At 33.8% G+C, this 19288-nt stretch overlaps 1 protein-coding gene across 3 annotated transcripts in view; it reads right to left on the bottom strand.

Annotated features, from left to right (window-relative positions):
* The window catches only part of VTA1 (vesicle trafficking 1), a 56233-nt gene that overhangs the window by 23338 nt on the left and 13607 nt on the right, over positions 1-19288 (bottom strand). For all 3 annotated transcript variants that reach the window (XM_019756638.2, XM_019756640.2, XM_019756639.2), the window contains 3 exons: positions 12539-12633; positions 10244-10371; positions 9474-9549 (listed from right to left, as the gene is read on the bottom strand). In XM_019756638.2, coding sequence (XP_019612197.1) covers positions 9474-9549; positions 10244-10371; positions 12539-12633 — 299 coding nt within the window. The remainder of the gene's footprint in view (positions 1-9473; positions 9550-10243; positions 10372-12538; positions 12634-19288) is intronic.

Below are 19288 nucleotides of genomic sequence, written 5' to 3'. Positions count from 1 at the left end.
CTACAGATGCTCTGGACCACCAGAAAGATGAGTAAGTGGGTCCTAGAGCAAACTGAGCCTGAAACATCACTGAAGGCAAAAATGACAAAATGGAAGCTGTCCTACTTCGGGCCCATCATGAGAAGGCAGGGGGCTTTGGCAAAGGTAATAATGTTGGGAAAAGAGAAGGCAGCAGGAAAAAAGGAAGACCACATATGAGATGGACTGACTCCATAAAGGAAGCACAGGTATGAGACTACAGGAGCTGAGCGGGGCTGTGAGGACAGGACACTGTGGGCGTCACTCGTTCATGGGGTCACCGGGAGTCTGAGCTGACTCAACAGCACGTAACAACAGCAGGTTATAAAGCACTTGCACACATTTTTCTCTTACTTGGTCCACACAATAGCCTTGAGATTTAGGCAGGTCACATTTTACTCTGATAAGACCCCGAGACAGTGTCAGGATTGGCTCAGTGTAGATATGGTTTAACATGGCATTCAGGCCTTCCACATGTGAACATTGCTTCAGTCTTATCTTCCACTATTTCCCCTCAATCTAGATGTGCTTGTCTCACCTGCAGTCTTTTCTCATGCTATTCTCAATCTAACATGGTTTCCTCTTCTGCCAAGTAAGTTGCCTCTTCCCTTAGACTCAGTTCACATGCTTATTCTCTTATGAAGCTCCCTGATTTCCAGCAAGTCAAGTTATTCATCATTTAATCACATCAGGCACCATGCTAAGTGCTGGGGATAACAGGATGAACAGGGTAAGCCTGAGCTTTAGAGCCCAATGTCAAAGCAAGCAATAACTTTCATCACTAAATGTGGAACTTATAGTACCTCCTGAGGTCCATGTTTTCTTCATCGTTCTCTTTCAGCCTTTACAATCCCATCATTACAGAGATGAGGAAATGACACTACAAAAGTAAAGTGACTTAACCAAGGTGACACTATTAAGTAGTGAAGCCAGCCACTGAATTCAGGGCTGCCTTGGCAAGCTAATTACCATTCTGCAAATTACAATTTAGATGAGAACATACGAAATAAGAAAAAAATGAGCATTAAAAGGTCAGCTACTTAACATTTATTAATATAGGATATACTCTGGTAGATATAAAAGGATCATTCTGAAAGCAAAGAAATAAATTGCCTAGGAAAGTTTAATTTGCCTTCTTTTGGAAGCTTTAAAAATATAACTGATTTTTCCTTGGTCTGAAATAACGTAGTACTTAGTTGGGTTAAACTTAAAACTTAGTTGGGTTAAATTGTATTGTAATGATTGTAGAAGGGTCCTTCATTCCTAATTTCCTAGAATGGACTGTGAAGAGACATTTAAACTACTTTGGGTTCCTTCATTCGTACGTAAACTTTAAAAAACATTACTACAACATGAAATGCATTCACTTTAGTAAATACATTTTTAAAAAATTTCTCCGGAGGATAAATCAACATAACAGTTTAATTTTTCATTCTGCACTACTTCCAAGATACCCCTGCAAACAGGGGCTTACGTTTAGCAGAAAATTTTGGCAGTTGTAACTCAAAATTAATTTGATTTTTGATTTTGTTCTTTAAAATAAAAGATGCTAGATATTAAATAATATTTTAAGAGGACAATATCAAGATGTCAATAGTTTTTAAATCTTTTAACTCCTTTTAACTGATTAGATATCCTTTCTGGGAAACAGGAATTACAGAAAGAACTTTTACTTTTGTCCCGGCCTTTCCTTTAAGTTCCTGTTTTATAACTGGATTGATGAGAATCACTGACAACTGCAAATTTGGCCACTAGAGTCATTTAATTTTTAAATCATTTGCGCTTGCTACCATGAAGAAGGACTAGGTAGAAACACCAACCATAGGCTAGAGCAGGGGTTCTCAAACCTGGTGCACATAAGGATCACATGAGGGTAGAATAAAAACAAATTCCTGGCCTAAACTATGGAAAATCTGACATAAATCATTCTCCATTAGCATACCAAAAGGCCACCTTGAAAAAGAATGCTTTTTACTAGCTGTCTCCAACTCTTCTTCGTGGATTTTCTCTTGAAGCCAACCTTGTCAAGTTTTTATCCCCAGCATGCACTGCAACTGGCTTTTGTCAAGGTTACAGATTACTTGTCTCTTGCTAAATCCAAAGCTTAGATGTCATCTTACTTGACTGAATCAGCATGAAAAGTTGATCACTTCCTTCTCTGCGTAACCCCCTTTTTCCTTGTTTCCTGGATATCAAGGTTTTCTGCCTCGATGACCTTGCCTCAATGAGGCACCCTTGCCTCGATGGGTGCTCTTTTCCAGTCCTTCGGATGGATTCTTTCTCATCACCAGAATGGGGAGTGCCATAAGACTTCAGTTCTTAGACTTCTCTTTCAACACTTTACCTTGATGATCTCATCCAGTCTACTGGCTTTAAATACAACCTCATGCTGCCAACTCCCAAATTTACATCATATGCTCAGACCTGTCTACTGAACTTTAGGACTTAAACAGTCAACTCAACATTTCACTTGTATGTCTCATAATTCAAAACATTCGAAGTTCATAACCAACTTCAGATCTTCCCCTACAAAATTATTCCTCCACATGTCAGTAAACGGCAACTCCATTCTTGCAGTCGTTCAAGCCCAAACCCTTAGTCAGTTTTGAGTTCTCTATTTCTCTCACATTCCACCAACGATCTTTTAAATTCTGTCAGGTCTACGTTAAAAATATATCCAGAGTCTAACCACTTCTCACCATGTCATCTTCTGCAAATTCTGGTCTCAACCATCAGTACCTCTAAGTTTTATTATTTAATAATGTACTAACGGGTACTATTTCCACCCCTGCTCATTACACGAAAAGGAATAACACATTAAAAATAGCAGCCAAAGCCTATCAATTCTGTTTGAACTGCCCCTCCCAAACTTCACTTCCTATGACTCTCACTCACTCCTGTTTCAGCCATGTTGTGCTCCTTGCTCTTTCTTAAACAGGTAACCTTTACTAGCTCAAAACCATTGCACTTCCTCTTGCCTCTTCCTGGAACATCTGTATGACTCATTCCCTTACCTTCTTCAAGGCTGTGCTAAAATGTTGCCTTCTCAGTGAGGTCTTCCCCAACCATCTTATTTAAATTGACTCTCTTATCCCTACCTTGAGTTTCTCCTTGCCACTTACCATTTGACATGCATTTTATTTATTAATTTCTTCATTGTCTGTTTCCACCAGAGGCGTGTGATTACCATGAGGGCACGGATCTTACCCAATGCCTTATTACTAACACCTAGAACCGTTCTTGACTTATAGTAGGCTCTATTTATTTAATATCTTTAAAAGCACAAATGAATATGGACTTCTCCAACTCCAATCTAACACAATACAATGTAATACTTTCCTATCCCATATTTTAACTTCTTTACCCAGAAGTGAGAAACCTGGCTCCCTCAATATATTTACTCATTTGCTCTATCCTAGAATAGAGTAGGCAGTTTTAGAATTGACAGCCGAATACCATGAAGAGAAAACAAACCTACAAACAACAGTTCAATATTTATTTTTTGTGGTAAAACTGATATACTTTGATGATGCACAAATCTTAAGTGAATATTTGATGAATTTTGACAAACAGATAAACCTGTGTAAAACATACTCCTATCAAAATATAACCACACTAAGTTCCCCAGAAAGTTCCTTTATATCCCTTTTCAGATCAATTTCCCCTGCCCCCTCCAAAAAAAAAAAAACCCTCATTTTTTTTCACCAAATGTCTATTGCAGTTCTTTATATGAACAGAATCATACACTTTGTATTCTTTTGAGTCTTCTTTTCTTAGCATAATGTCTATAAGATTCATCCATGTTGCAAGGTGTATCAGCAGTCCCTTTCTATACCTTAGTAATAGCATAATTTATTTATCAGTTTCTCTGTTGGTGGACACCTGGGTTGTTTCCAGCTTTGGACTATTATGAATAAAATTCCTATGAGCAGTCTTGAACAAGTCTTTTTCTAGACATATGTTTTCATTTCTCTTGGATAAACACCAAGGAGGAATTGCTGGGTAAAAGGTAGGTATATGTTTAACTTTATAAAAATCTGCCAAATCTTTTCCCAAAGTGGTTATGACATCTAACATTTTCACCGAGCAATGTATGAAAGCTCTTGTTTTTACACATTCTAGCCAACATTTGATGTGGCCAGTCTATTCATTTTAGTTAATTTTACTGTTTTTAAACTACTTATTCTATTGATGACTGAGGGGGAGGGTGTATTAAACTCTCCAACTATGATTAGGAATTTATCTTTATTTTTCTTTTATTTCCATCAATTTTTGTCTCATATGGGTTAAAACTCTGTTATTCGGTACACAAACACTTTTAACTGTAGTATCTTCGTGATGAACTAAAATGTCCCATTTTACCTCTAATAACAGATCTTCTTCGTTTACTGTGTCTAATATTAATATGGCCACTTGGGATTTTGTTTACTTACTATTTGCATCAAATACTTTTTCCATCTTTTCAAAATATCTGTGTCTCTGTATTTATAGGGTATTTCTTGTAAATGACAAAGTTAGAGCTTACTTTTTTATCTAATCTGAAAAATCTTTACTTTCAAATTATAGTTAGTCTATTTACATTTATAGTACATATTGATACATGCCTAATATTTGCTATTTGTTTTATATTAGTCCCATCTGTTTTTGTTTCTCTCTTCCTTTTCCCTGCCTTCTTTTGTGTTTACCAAATATACATGTATAGTTAAAATAACTTTTATTTAAAAAAAGTATGTATCTTTTAAAGAAATGAAGAAAAGTGAAAATATAGTTTTATATATTTACCTATATACTATGTCTAGTGTACTTCCTTCCTGTAAATCCAAGTCACCACCTGGTTTCCCTTCAGACTGAAAAATTTCCTTTATGCTGTTCTTTAGTGCAGATTTGCTAGCAATTAATTAATCTGCCTGAAAATGTCTATTTGACCTTGATTGTTTGAAGGATACCTTTGCGCTATATAGAATTCTAAGTTGACAGGGTTTATTTGCTTCTTTTGTTTTTCTTTCAGTACTTGAAATACGTCAGTTTCATTATCCTCTTGCCACCACTCGTTGAAAAATGAGAAGTCACCCATCCTTCAGAGCACTGTGACTTTATATACAATGTGTGGTTTCCTAAGACTGCTCTTTCAAGATTTTACCCTCCACCGCTAAATTTCTATGATGTTCTCAGACACGGTTTTCTTTGTATTTCTGTTACTTGGAGGTTCACTGAGCTTCTTGAATCTGTAACTGTTTTCTCACTCAATTTAGAAAATCAATGGTCACTATTTATTCAAAAATTTTTTCTCTCTTTTTTGGGACTCCAAATATAGTTAGTAGTAATACATAATGACTATTTCTGAATAAATTCAACTTAAGTAACTATGCAAGATAGAGCAATTTAGAAGTTTCCATTAAAATTTTCATGTATTTGCTGATGTCCTCCTAAATATAGTACACTAGACCATTATCCATCAAGTAATAAAAGCAAGAAGTAATGTTTTTTTTAAGCATTTACTATATGCTAAGTACTTTGCTAAAGGCTTTACATGCATTTCTTATTTTATCCTCAAGATAATCTGAAGAAGTAGGTATTACAATTTTCTTCATCTTATAGATGTGAGAACAAGCTTACATAAGTCAAATAATTTATCCAAAAATAAGTTATGAAGTGGCATATGGAATTTTCATTCACAATTAATTGAATATTAAGTACAGGACACAGTTCTTGGCAATTTTAATGAACTGCTACTCTAGTAAGACAGACAATACTACTCTCATATTTTTCTATCTATTATCATAATTGCTAAGGATGAGAGCTTCAGTATACAGTGAGAGCATGAAAACCTAAGGCATGGTGTGTACAGAACACATGCTTCTGCAATTAGATCAATTTCCCTCACTCTACCATGGTTTTCTAGGCTAGCGATAAGATGTTGCTTAATTCAGAAACTGCCAGTGCAAATTGATTCCTTAAACACACTACCTCCTTCACAGCTAGCTACACATGTAATTGCTCCAGTCATGTTGTAGCCCTGTTTTTCCAGCACGGCCAGTCTCAGACTGGGATACAAACAGTATCCCTAGGGTCTTCCACAGAGGGATATAGATCAGTGCTAATCAAAATGTGGTTCCACAACCAGTACCAGTCTGCAAACTGCTTTCCAGTTTGTGACAAAATAGTGCAGAACTGAGAGTATTTAGGAAAATTATTGCAAATTAGACTTGTATTTTGCATGGCTTTTTTAAGTTTCACTTTTTCTAGTAATTCAATTATCACTTGTATTTTATAAAACATTCAGTCTGAAACAAATTGGAAATTAAGAAAAAAAAAAGCTGGACCTTTATCAGAGTCTGAGAACACAGTTCTGGGCTACAATGTCTTGGAACATTGCACTTATATTTTTCTGACCCTCAGTTCTCTCACTATAATTCGTAGTTATGAAAGGTGAAACAAAATATATCTGAAGTGTCTAAGCACAGTGGTAGGAGTGGATCCCTTTTGTGTATTTTATCATTATTAGACCACATATCATTATAGTCGGTTATTTTGCTTCTCTTTCTGAGTTAGAATACACAGTCTGTGAGGGGAGGGAAACATACCATACTCATTTGATTCCTTAAAATTAGCAAAAACTTAATAGATAAGAGCGATTTTATTGTGTTTTACCAGCGATTTTCATATTCTTCCTAAATTAGCAGCATTAAACCTAAACCAAAGACTACAAAGGAAAAAAGGTAAAATGATACTTGCTTCTCAGACCTTGCTAGAAGTGAAATAAATCTAAAATACGATAAAAGGAAGCCTGTCAATAATATTGGCCATAAATAAATGATGATGATATAGTAGGAAAATAAAATATTTATGTTTTCAACATTCCTTGCTTTAAAATACAAAATTAGAATTTTTAATGTATATTTTAGTGACTCTACCTAAACTGGGACACTGATTCCACAAAAGCTACAAGAATGCTAAAAGTTTACATAACAACAAATTTAATTAAATACTTATATAAGGCAAGTTAAAGGAGTTCAATACACATACCTAAAACAGAGAAAGGGAAGTTCAGAAACAGAAGACTGGCAGATAAAATATGTATGTACATAAATAAATAAATAGTTGAAGGCTAAGGAAAATATAGACTTTATTTAGTTCTGTGCAACTATGAGTAATGACATGAAATTAAAAGGGAAAAACTATCAGGAAACCAAAATTCTGGGAGTAATTGAGATCTATTACATTTCAGAAGAGTTATGAAAGAAGTTCTGTGTAAAAGAAGTTTCTGTCCACCTAAGGACAGAAAAATAAAACGCTAAACAATAATGACTTTTGAAATATTAACTAATCGGCCACTGTTTTTACTCAGTCTGCAAATTTGCACTTAATGCCCAAGAAGATATAAGTGTAGAATAAGACAAAGCTCCCCGTTCAAGGACTTGCAATATAATTCATTCCAAAATATATTCTATAAAACTCAAGTCAATACAGTTACAGTGTAATATTCACCCAGTTAAGACTCTAAAAGTGGAAGAGTTGAAAGGATGGAGAAATTCACATAAGAGTTAGAACAATGTAGCTAAGACTTGAAGAGAGGGTGAGACTGAGATAAAGTAGGGTGAAAATATAAAGTTCCCAATGGTCAAAGCTGGGAGGGTGGTGAGCAGACTGGCCTGACAAACCATGAAATGGGATAGGTAAGGAAGTACCACAAGTAAGATGAAACTGCAATGCCAGGAAATGAAAAGTCCCTGTGGGTTCTTCAATTAAACAACACAGAACAGTCTGCAGGGAAAAAGAGCTCGAAATAGTTTGAAAATAATGTAAATTGAAGTAATCTAGCTGGTGAACCAGTGGCCTTCTCAAAAAAGTCTATTTTTTAAAAAGAAAACCAAAAAGAACTTAACTAGAAGATTCAAAATCTTTATGTACAAATGTCATGCAGAAGGCCTCTGGTGTTCGGCTTGCTTACTCCAATACCATGTTGCTGCGTCATCTTTCTTCTCCCTTCTTCCTACTAGAATTTGTTCTGATCTGGTTTATGACTTACTTCTCTAACCTGAGCTCTCGTTAATCTCCTCTGACTACCTGGAACTCTGCAAAACCCTCCTGAACTATCTCAAGCTTTCCATAGTTTAAACCACCTCTGTATCTTCAAGTATCTAGTATACGTAGAGTCCCATACTAGTGAAAACAGAACAGAAAAGAAATCCAGATCAGAAATAACAGGAGATGCGAGTAGAAAGGAAATTAAACATAGTGGGTCTACAGGGCCTTTAGAATACAGAAGGTGCTACCCACTGAGAAGCACTTCAGGTGTCCACCCTCCAGGTCTGTTTCCTTACACCACTCAGCCTCAGGAAAACTGGACAGCAGGGGCTCCCAATGGGCACTGCCACATACACCAGAGGCTGTTTGGAAATATCTGGGGGTGCTTTCTGGTTATTTGAATGATTAGGGAATGCTGTGTGGGCAAGTGCTAAGGATGATTGATGTTTTGAAATAAAATGAGCAATCACAGACAATAAAAAATTATCCCTCACTCGGCATGATTTTGAAATGTCCAGCACAACTCTGTCCATGCAAAACCCAGCTTATAATCAAGGTTAGAACGTAACTTCAGTTTACATATAAATACAAAAGTTTTTTTGTAGTTTTGATATATTGTTTCACAAAAATGCAAATATCTCAGATTACACTTTTTGTTTAGAACTTTACAATGCGCTCTTCATCATTTTGAAAAAACTTGTATCACAGAAAGCAATGTTCTTCATAGATTTCAAATCACCAATATAACATGCCTCTATCAGTCTCGTTTATGGCTTTTCTGTTCTCTTTCTAGATTATTAACTTTCCTCTCAAAAACAAACGTTCTTGCTACAGTGAAAACAACACTGAAATCACAGCAATGTTTGTTGCTTAGCCTCAATTTGCTCATGTATAAAATGAATATGCACTCTACTTACCTTAGAGGAGATATGAGAAACAAATTGATAAAAAAATATAAAGTATCTTGTAAAATATCAAGTCCTATGTGTGTTTTACAACAGAAACAAATCATAAACATTTCTGACTAGAAATAAAATAGGAAAAAAAAAAGTCCTAAAAGTCTCTGCCTCGTGTTTGCCAAAATAACAGTGAAGAAACTTAACAGGATACAGAATTAGTAATATTTAAACACTTAATAAAATCAAACTCAAAACGTGTGCTGCCCAATACAGTAGTCATGCATTTCCTAAAGTGTAAAATACACACTGGATTTAAAGAGCTTACTATGAAATAAAAATATATTATTAAAAATAATTTCATCTTTTGTTTTTACTTTCTAAAATGTGGCTAGCAGTAAATTTAAAATTACATTTTTGTTTACATTTCTGATAGACACACTGCTCTGAATAAACAATGTATTAATAAAACTGATAAGCAACAACAATACTGATCTTCAGCTAATAAGACAATAAAGAATACACACTCACTTCATCAGTGAGTTCTCCAAACACTGTTATGACATCTATTAAAAGACTTGCAGTATAGAAGGACTTGATCATATTTCTGGAAGAGAAAAAAGAGCTAGTTTAGTTTAAATAAAAAACATTAAATGTAGCTATATAGTCATGTAGCTACAAGAATAAAATTCCAATGTTTATAAAAGCATTCTAAAAATTAGTATTTTTAATAAAATCTGATTTTAAGAACACAAAGGAGCTCCTTTAATAATCTGTTACTAGGAGAAAGTAACAACACTCGTGTTAGTGTTATAGGCTTTACAGTACACATATGGTACAGTAAATATAGTAAAGGTTTTATAGTACACATTTGATATTAGAAAAAATAATTACAGTATTATCTAAATGCACATCACGCTATGTGCATTTCTTTGCATTTAAGTATTATGAGAAAGACAAATTATTTCAATTGGTGGAGTGGGAGCTTTTAAAATCAGCATCACTGAACCAGGCTGTTCTTGGCGAAAATCAACTCTTAGATTTTGAAAAATATTAAAATAATGGCTAGTTAGGGTATATTTACTGAGAAAATGAATCTGCCCTGTTATTCTTCTTTCGGACATTTTGTCTAAAAAGAAAGGATTGCACTCAATACTCAGAATCACTCTGAGATTCTACAAGTAATTTAAAAAAAATCTAAATCAGTAATCAGGAAGTCAGAAAGTGTTCAATACATAACTGGATAATTCTGGTTATAGGAACTAAACTTAACATTTTTATTTTCCTCTTTCTTTACTTACTTGTGAAATCGCCCAGCCCGATCTTCATTATCTGCATACAAAAACATTTTCAAAGCATAATTCTCCAAATGGGCACAACCAACTATTTCTTGAGTAATAGCTTCATTATCACCCAACTGTTTCTTAAGCTAAAACAAAATCAGATATGCAACTTATGATTTTGCACTTACAGAAGTGTATGCTTAAGTACAAATTATCCTGATAATCATTTTAAGTAAATTATTTTATATTCATTTCAGTAAAAGATGTATCAATGAAATCTTGCAAAAAAGAAAATTGCTCTGCCTTAGCCCAAAGTATTTAAAACAAAATCCAATCAATGTTCACAAAATTTTAAAGAAACACACTCATGATAACTTGAAAGTATAATTTAGCTCTAAAAAACAAAATAACCAAGAAATAAAGATAACACATACAAACATCTATTTTAAAGTATCACACAAATATTTCAAAATAATGTATTTTTCAATGTATATACTATCAGGTATCCCAAAAATGGTATTAGGAAATTATTTCCTAACCATATATAATTTAAAATTTTAATTTATCCCGATTTCAATTTCTTCTTATCAAATACAAAAATAAGACTAGATCAGTATGTCCTAAAATAGTCTCTCTCTCAGAGCACTTTAGTAAAAAAAGAGATCTATTTCTAAGTAAGGTATGAAAAATTTAGAATTGGATTATTAAAGTTTTTAGAGTTTAGATAAATATATACCTCACATCAACACAATTTACAACTGTGTAAATTTCCAGTCAGTACATCTATTTTCTACACACACAATAAAGTATTTTAAAAACAACAAACTAAGGTCCTACATTTTACTCAAACTGTCAAATTAAAATAAATGACCCTCTGGAATACTAGATCTTAGCACATTGTAAGATAAAAAATTAAATTTAAAAAAGGCCTCAGGATGTTTCATAAAATTAACAAAGTAAATATTCTCATAATTATAACAGAATAATTTAACATCCAAAAGAGCCTTTTTAGCTATGCTTATCCTGAACAATTTAGGGACTTTTTTCGCTATGCTTATCCTGAACAAAAACAGAAAAAGGCCCACTAGTTTACTGTATCCAAAACTGTGAAAGAATTCTAGATTCAATTCTAGAAAAAGTTTAGTAAAAGTATGTCATCTCACCTTCAACATAAAACAGCTGGCAGCAAAACATAATATACTAAAAGTTTTCCAACTCGAATAAAAATATTATAGTACAAACGTGCTCTCACCATGGAATAAACTTACTTGACTTGTTATTTAATTTAGACAATAATAAACTCCTGATGAATCCCTTTATAAGTGTGACTTTACATTTTGCTTATTATGAAGAACTGTTTGAGTTTTGTGGTATCCAAAAGCTATCATTATTTTACCTATTATTGTTATACTGTGAAATTAATAAAGAGATATATTTTATATAAAATGTGTTAGAAATGGGATTTTACAAATATATCACTATGTGTAAGACACATTCTTCCTCCTGCCCTCTAACCCTACCCTCCAAAAAAAAAAAAAAAAGAGTACTCAACTTTTTCCCCTTTTTCCTTTAGCAGTGTTAGAAGTGGAAGACCAGACAGACTCCAGGGACTGCTGTGCTCCCATCAGTGGTGCCACCAGAACCACCCTGGGTGGTTAATAGTAGCAGAGAACAGGGGCTCTGGGTCAGAAGGCCAGACACCCATACCAAGTTAGAGAAAGAACACTATTGCCCATGGCTGCTTAATACAACCAGACTTTGATCTAAATAACTTGCAACATTTATAAATAACCTATGAAACTATACATCGGTGTTTCTCCATAGGCTGTGAAATTCAAGATAGCTCCTTAGTCACCTACCATATTTCTTCTAGCAGGGGAGAATGCCTGAACCATAAGAGCATCTTACCTTGGAAGCAAGAGTGGGAGGAAGAGACAATAGGCAACTGATATCATTTCTTTCATTGTCCCTTTCACTAAATAAATAGCCCATTTCAATCATCCATGTGATTGCATGAGGGAAGGTTAGAAACGATTCATCACTTATGAATGGATGACTCAAAGGTCATCTACAATAACATGGAGCAAGATATAACGGTATATGCAAAGATAAAGGGACCTATTTTAAATTTCACTTAACAACTCCTTTAGTAGAATGATGTAAATAAAAAAAAAATGTGTCCGTTCTTCCTCAGCTATAATGACATCACTGAATATTGCCTAGGGAAAGAACTAAAACGACAGCACATACACACAAATGAAATAAAATATTTTTAACATTAATCAGAAAATAAATTATCACTGTTTAACTTACAGCTTCTAACTGATCCATTAGCTTTGTTAAAAATTTACGACATTCAGGAGTTTTACTATCAATTTTCATTCCAGTTTGCATTGCATATAAACGACCTACAAAGAAAAACAAGATAATTTGAACAATTTCATTTTTTAACATTTCTTTTTATGACTGAATGTTTAAAATATGTTTTGTCTAACAAATCACCCAAAATTTAAGTGAATTTAGAAATAAAGTTTTGATTTACTGTGAATTTCATTTGGAAATATAAAGAACACAAAAATATTATTTGAAGAATGCAAAAGATTCATGAGGATGATAACAAAGTTTTACCAAGTAAGGCATTCTCTTTTGGCATGTTTTTAAAAAAGGACAAAAAAAAAGCTGTCAAAGGAACCTGCAATTTAATTGGTAAGTCAGGGCACTCAGAAAAACAACTACATGTACAAGAGCACGTACCAAGTGTCAGATAAGTCAGAGTGATAACACATATAATATAGGCTGGGAGAGTGGGAAATGTGACTTGAGCTGAGGCTAATAGGAAGAATTGTTTTAAGCATTTTTATATATACAAATAAAAATAAATACATTCTAAAAATTTAATGAAAATTAAGGCTAAAGCTAAAGACTTCTCTAACACCACAACCATAACAGCTTTTCCAATAAAAGCTGTGAGCAGTTGGGTGGTAACTTATCACTGGTGTGCACCTGTACATGTATCATCTGTAATTTACCTCTTACATTCAACACTGTTTTGGAGATCTGTTAGTGCTACAGTGCTCCACTATATGGACACTTAATTCCAACTGAAGCACATTTAGATAGTTCTCAGCTGTTCATTACTACTAATCGTGTTGCCTTACCACACCTTCTTGTAAACACATTCAAGAGTTCCATCAGGTAAACAGCAAGAAGTGGAATTCCTGGGTCATAGCATGTGTACCTTTTTCATTTTGAGTTACTCCTATTTTCCAAAACAGATTACTGTACTAATATACAGGTATATCTCCAACATATACAAGCACCCATTTCCCACAAACTCACAAAAAAACGGTATTACTAAACTTCCTATCAATCTCAGGGTTGAAAGTGGTATCTCACTATTTGATTTTGCATTTTCCTGACTAAATAAATAGGTGTTAGATATACAGGATAGCCCTATAGCCTCCTTTATGAATTAGGACTATCTATCAAAAGAAAAGAAAAAACTTCCACCAAATTTTGTTGGGTTGTTTGCTTTTTAATAAATTGGGTTGTGGCAGTTCTTTATACAGTATGAAGTAGGAACATAACCCTTTTCCCCCAAATTGAATCTTGCGAACACTATCACCATTCCCTGCTTTGCTTTCTTCCTCAGCATTATAATCATCTTCTATTTATTTATCCTCTGTCTCTACTACAACTACAATTTAAACTCCATGACAAAAATTTTAATCTATTTGATTTGCTGATACATCCCTGGCATCTATGATAGTGCTTGGCCTTTAATAAACATTTTCTGAATAGATAAAATACATGAATGAAAGAATAGCTCATTTTGTCCCACTGATTCAAATGCCATTTTTATCATTCATTATCATATATTAAGTTTCCATGGGATAAAAGAGCCCAATTCTATCGCTGCTTTATTTACTAGTGCTTTATAACATGGTTTGGTATCCGTTACTCTCAGGATTTCCAACTCAATTATGTTTACCTGATCATATCTTTAAAAATGTATTAATGTACGCATAATATATATTTATTCTATCTCTGTCTTTAATTTTAATAGCTTTATCTGAAGGAACTGTTTTTTAATGCTTAGTTAAGTTTCAGGACTATCTCATGTTCGAGAGCTTGAAGCTTAATTTATTGATGTATTTATTCTCACAAATCAAATTTAAGGGTTTGGTCCATCTAGGTATTAGCGAGAGGGAAAAAAATTGGCGTTCCAAAAGTATCATACAGATTTACACTGCCACACAGTGTAAAACATGGTGCTTTCATTTTCGCTGCATACTAGCCAGCATTGGATATCACTTTGACACACACAAAAAAGACAGATGCTAATTTAAGAAGCAAAAAAGCACTTGTTTTACTTTAAATATCTACTGTCTAATCATAAATGTGACAAAATTTTCTGTAATTTCTTCTTCTTTGAAGGAGTCATATTTCTTTAGCAACTTAGTTGTCCAGGTCCTTTTCCACTTTATCTGTTAGATTTTAATCATCAATCCCTCCCAGCCTCCCCCTTTTAAAGCATAGTTGAATGCCCCTCCCCTTTTTAAACCAGTCATATTTCTTTTGAGTTATTCTTGTTCTGTGCCTATTTTAGTTAGCTCTTTTTTCCTTAAAACTAATTGAACTCAACACCTCTTCTTTGTGAGTTGTTAAGTCTTTTCTTCCAGCATTTCTGTTACATTGGTTATTTTGAAGTGCATCACACGCTCTTTAGATAATAAATATATACGCTGCAAATATTATGCCGTCTTTCAATTTTTGAATGTTGTTTTAAAACACAGAGGCTTCAAATATTTATGTACTCAAAGCTATCATCTGTGATTTTTTTTTCCCCTATCAGTTCTAAGCTTGGAAAATTCTTTTATCTCCAGGGACTTGGTATTTAGTTGCACGATTTTTCTAGTTTTTCCTATGGTTTTTCAAATTTAACTCTTCAATCTAATTTGCATATCCCCCCAAGTTAATGGCACCTTGTCTCAATACTCCTTCCTATCTTGAATGATTTGTGATTCCTTCCTTAACATGCGTAGTTTCACTTTTTATACTTCCTGCCTACTTGATCTCAGATCAAATGTCATCTTTTTATATGATAATATCTGTAACTGATATGCTTTTTCTTTCCCCAAATTTAATCTTATTAGATCTTATTGTATCGCTAACATTTTCTGAAGAATTTTAAGTGCTGCTGTTCTGATTTTTGAGAGGAAGGCTTTTAGTTAGGAGTAGGAATTGTTAATAAATTGAGGCATATTAAAAAGGTGTTAAGAGTTTACTTGAACAAAATCAGTTCAAATAAGGGCAGCCCCAAACTAAAATTGTTAGGAGCATGCAGGTGACAGAAGACAGGGAAAGACTTGTATAGAGAAAGTGTGGAAGCAAAGAGAGGAAATCATTTAATTGGTTGGCTATGGTTTACAGTCTCCTTGGCTGCCTGTGATTGGGTGTCCTCAGTATTTTGATTTAGTAACTATGAGGCATTTACCAGCTTAGATTTCAGTTTGCTTACATAGGCTACCCCAGCATTAGGGCCACATCAGTCTAATGGCCTCATTTAATAGGACCAATTTCATGCCAGGTTGCTCTTATTTTCCTTAATAGAGCCACCACCCTAAGCTATATTGAGGCTGAGGTCTTTGAGACCCATATGATCCCAGAAATTGCCAAAACAATAAGCTGGAGTGTAGGGAAAAAAATATTAGTATTCTCAATGATATTTTTATGTCTTTTTAAATTTCAATTTTTATATCTTTTATAATACATATAGTATTAGAATGTCAGTACATAAATGTAATTTCTAAATAATTTATATAACATATTGGAGATTTGTGTTTTGTTGTTTTTTCTTATGTGGATAGGTGATCAAAAGGTTAAGAATCGCTTACTGCATCCTCACTCCTCTCAACTATAAACTGTATTTTCTTGCCCCAACCTAGCCCGTGCCTCTTCCCCACGACCCCATTCCTTCTACTGAATCCCCTGGAACTACTGCTTCATAATCAGCAAACTCCTATACACCTTCTCAGATTCCTTCTCCGTCTTAACTAAACTCTGAATTTAGTGATTTCTTGAAATCATGTTATTTGTAGTTCTCTTGAGTAGTGACTTGTAATTCTCTTACATTCTTCCTATCTCAGGATTGTCAAGTAGGACTGGTTTTCTCTTTGCATCCACTGCTACTTAAATTCCAGTATTCTCTCAATGTTCTCTAAGTGTTCTAGTCTAGGACGTATGGCATCCTCTTCTACTTGTTCTTGTTATGCTTATAATCAACTGCCCATGGACCTAAGGGTACTTCCTTTTTCTTGGAAATGTCTGTTCACATAGATAACCGATATTTGTGGCAAAGACTCCTAGCGGCCTTTCCACATTCATTCTTCCCATCTTACTTACTAACAAGGTCCTTACATTATTAGGGAGTTGTAATGTACCTAGCCAAAACAGTACATTTCCCAGTATTCTTCAGAGCAAACTATGGCCATGTAACTGAGTAATTATCATGCAACCAGAAATTGTTGGCAGAGATTTCTGGAAAAATCACCTCAAAGGGGGAATGACAGCAGGGGAAAGATCTGACTGACCCTTTTCCTTTTCTCTTCCCTGCTGCCTAGAATAAAAACAGGATGACAGAAACTCTAGTGGGCATCTTGGACACAAGCAACCTTGGAAATAGTAACAGTGCTAGTTTGTAGAATTGAAATCGGAAAGAATGTGAGTCCCTAATGACTTCATGGAATTCACATACTGGCACTGGGTAATGCCAACATCACATTTTCTTTTAAATGAGAAAATAAGTTACATTTTACTTACTGTTATTTTGGATTTTCTGCAATTAGAAAGCAAATGTCATTCTAATATTCTAATGCATATAGACAGTGCCATGTTCTCCATTCTTATCAACCCTGATTTCCAATAATTATACATACTCTTCCTTACATGCCAGTCATTCCATAATTAATTTACCACCACAAACTGTTGTAGTTCCAAAACCAGTATATCAAGCATCCACTCTAAACACAATAACCTTTTTTCCCAACAACATTCAACTATCCTATTACAACAGGCTTTCAGTTCACTGGTATCTCCCTACTTCTTCATCACAATAAGTCTTCTCTCCTTTAATGTCCCTCTGCAACCATCTTTGATTTTACAATATATTTTTCTAGAACTTTACGGCCCAATCTCCTTGTATCCATGTTTCTTTTTTTACATCCCTATGGCAAAAGTACACTCATATATATCCTCTTTCTCTATGCCTATATACAAGCAGCAGAGACCACTGGCATAGTACCATCACTATAAATATCATAATTATCTAACTCAAATAAGCTTAAGACTTGCCCTCCTGATTTCTCAAATAACTATTTCAAACAACTTCAATCTCATTGAAACAACTGCACCCAAAGAAACACACAGAAAATTTAAGACATTAAGTAATGATTTACTATGTATATATAATATTGGTCAACATGATAACATGAGAACTGTACTCACATGAAATATAGTACTGAGAGTTTTATTTTTCAAGAGGTCTTTCTCCTTATTTTCTAACCACAGTAGTGAGTACTATATGAATCCTACCATCCATATAGTTAGCTACTCGGTAGACCAACTTTAGGTGTAAAGCATAGGTAACAGCCCAAATAAATGACAAAATGAGGCTGACTCCTAGATACACCTTAGCTTTAGTGGCAACCATTTCAGAACTTAACCATTAAGCAGACATGCAGGAAATTAATTCCAGCATTTTCCTGTTACCATGTGAAAGTGATGTATTCCTACGTAAAAAGTACAATATTCAGTTTCTAACGTGTGATTCTCAACTCTTTCTACTGCTTCTTATAATAAAAATGGAGACTATCTATCTCCTTTGAAGCAAAAATCAAATTATTCCCACCTTGCTATCACAACCATTATCATCCTCCCTCACATCACAAATATAAACCAATATTAGATTCTTGTCCTTTAACAGTTAACCTCAATGCAGATGGCTGATTTTTGAAATAGTGTAATAACAATACAGTTTATTGGTTTTGCCTATGTGCATTTTTGTCTTGGTTTACATGCATACTTAGTCTTTGCAATTTTAAGGGCATTACTGTACAGTAACACCTTTAATTGAAGAACTGGATCATCTCAGAATTGGAAAGATTTAGGATAAAAATTGGCCTGGCTTTTACATTTTTAAATATCTCACATGGTTTACAATTCTTAAGTACAGAAAATGTATCACAAGATGCATTCTCTAATATTAATAAAAGTGAAAAGAAATCTACTTATAAAAATTAATAAAGATTTTTGCCACAAGGAGTGGAAAAAAGGATCACTTTCATATAGATCTATGTTCAAAACAAGTAACTCATAGCAGCAGCAGTACGATGAAAAATCAATGTCTAACATGGAAATTACCTACTAAAACAATAAATGTGTAGCTAAAATCATCTATAAGAAAATACATTTGATTTATTTCATCAAAGAAATGGGTTTATTTCTATGAAAAAATATTATTTGAAGATGGGTAATGAGGCATATTTGCAAAAGAATTAAATACTTTCTGACTCAATTTTAATTGAATCTGAGGCATTTTAGAAACATTTACTAATCCTGAAGATATGTGCAATTCAAAGTTCCACAAAATCTAAACATTAACATTCTAACACATCCTTGTTTATACATGAGAAATCTAAAAATATGGAATTTATGATATAAATACACAAAAATATACATTAAAAGAAATTGTGAAGATACTTTAATAGATTAAATGAATGTCTCACTCAAATAGGGATCATTATGATGTATATGATGTCTAAAAGAAAATTTTATCCCAATGAAAAGAGCCGAATATATTACTCTATTTATAAGTATATTATAAATATCTGCTACTTTTTTTGCATGTGTGTGTGTGAAGGGACTTTTGAATCAAAGATTAACAAGAAAGTATCAATGAATGTTTACTACCATGTTTCCACGAAAATAAGACCTAGCTGGACAATCAGTTCTAATGCGTCTTTTGGAGCAAAAATTAAAATAAGACCCAGTATTATATTATAT

The sequence above is a fragment of the Rhinolophus sinicus genome, linkage group LG05, assembly GCF_036562045.2.
Source record: "Rhinolophus sinicus isolate RSC01 linkage group LG05, ASM3656204v1, whole genome shotgun sequence".
NCBI lineage: Eukaryota > Metazoa > Chordata > Mammalia > Chiroptera > Rhinolophidae > Rhinolophus > Rhinolophus sinicus.
Note: the sequence above shows the minus strand (reverse complement) of the source record. Positions and strands in the feature narration are given on the sequence as shown.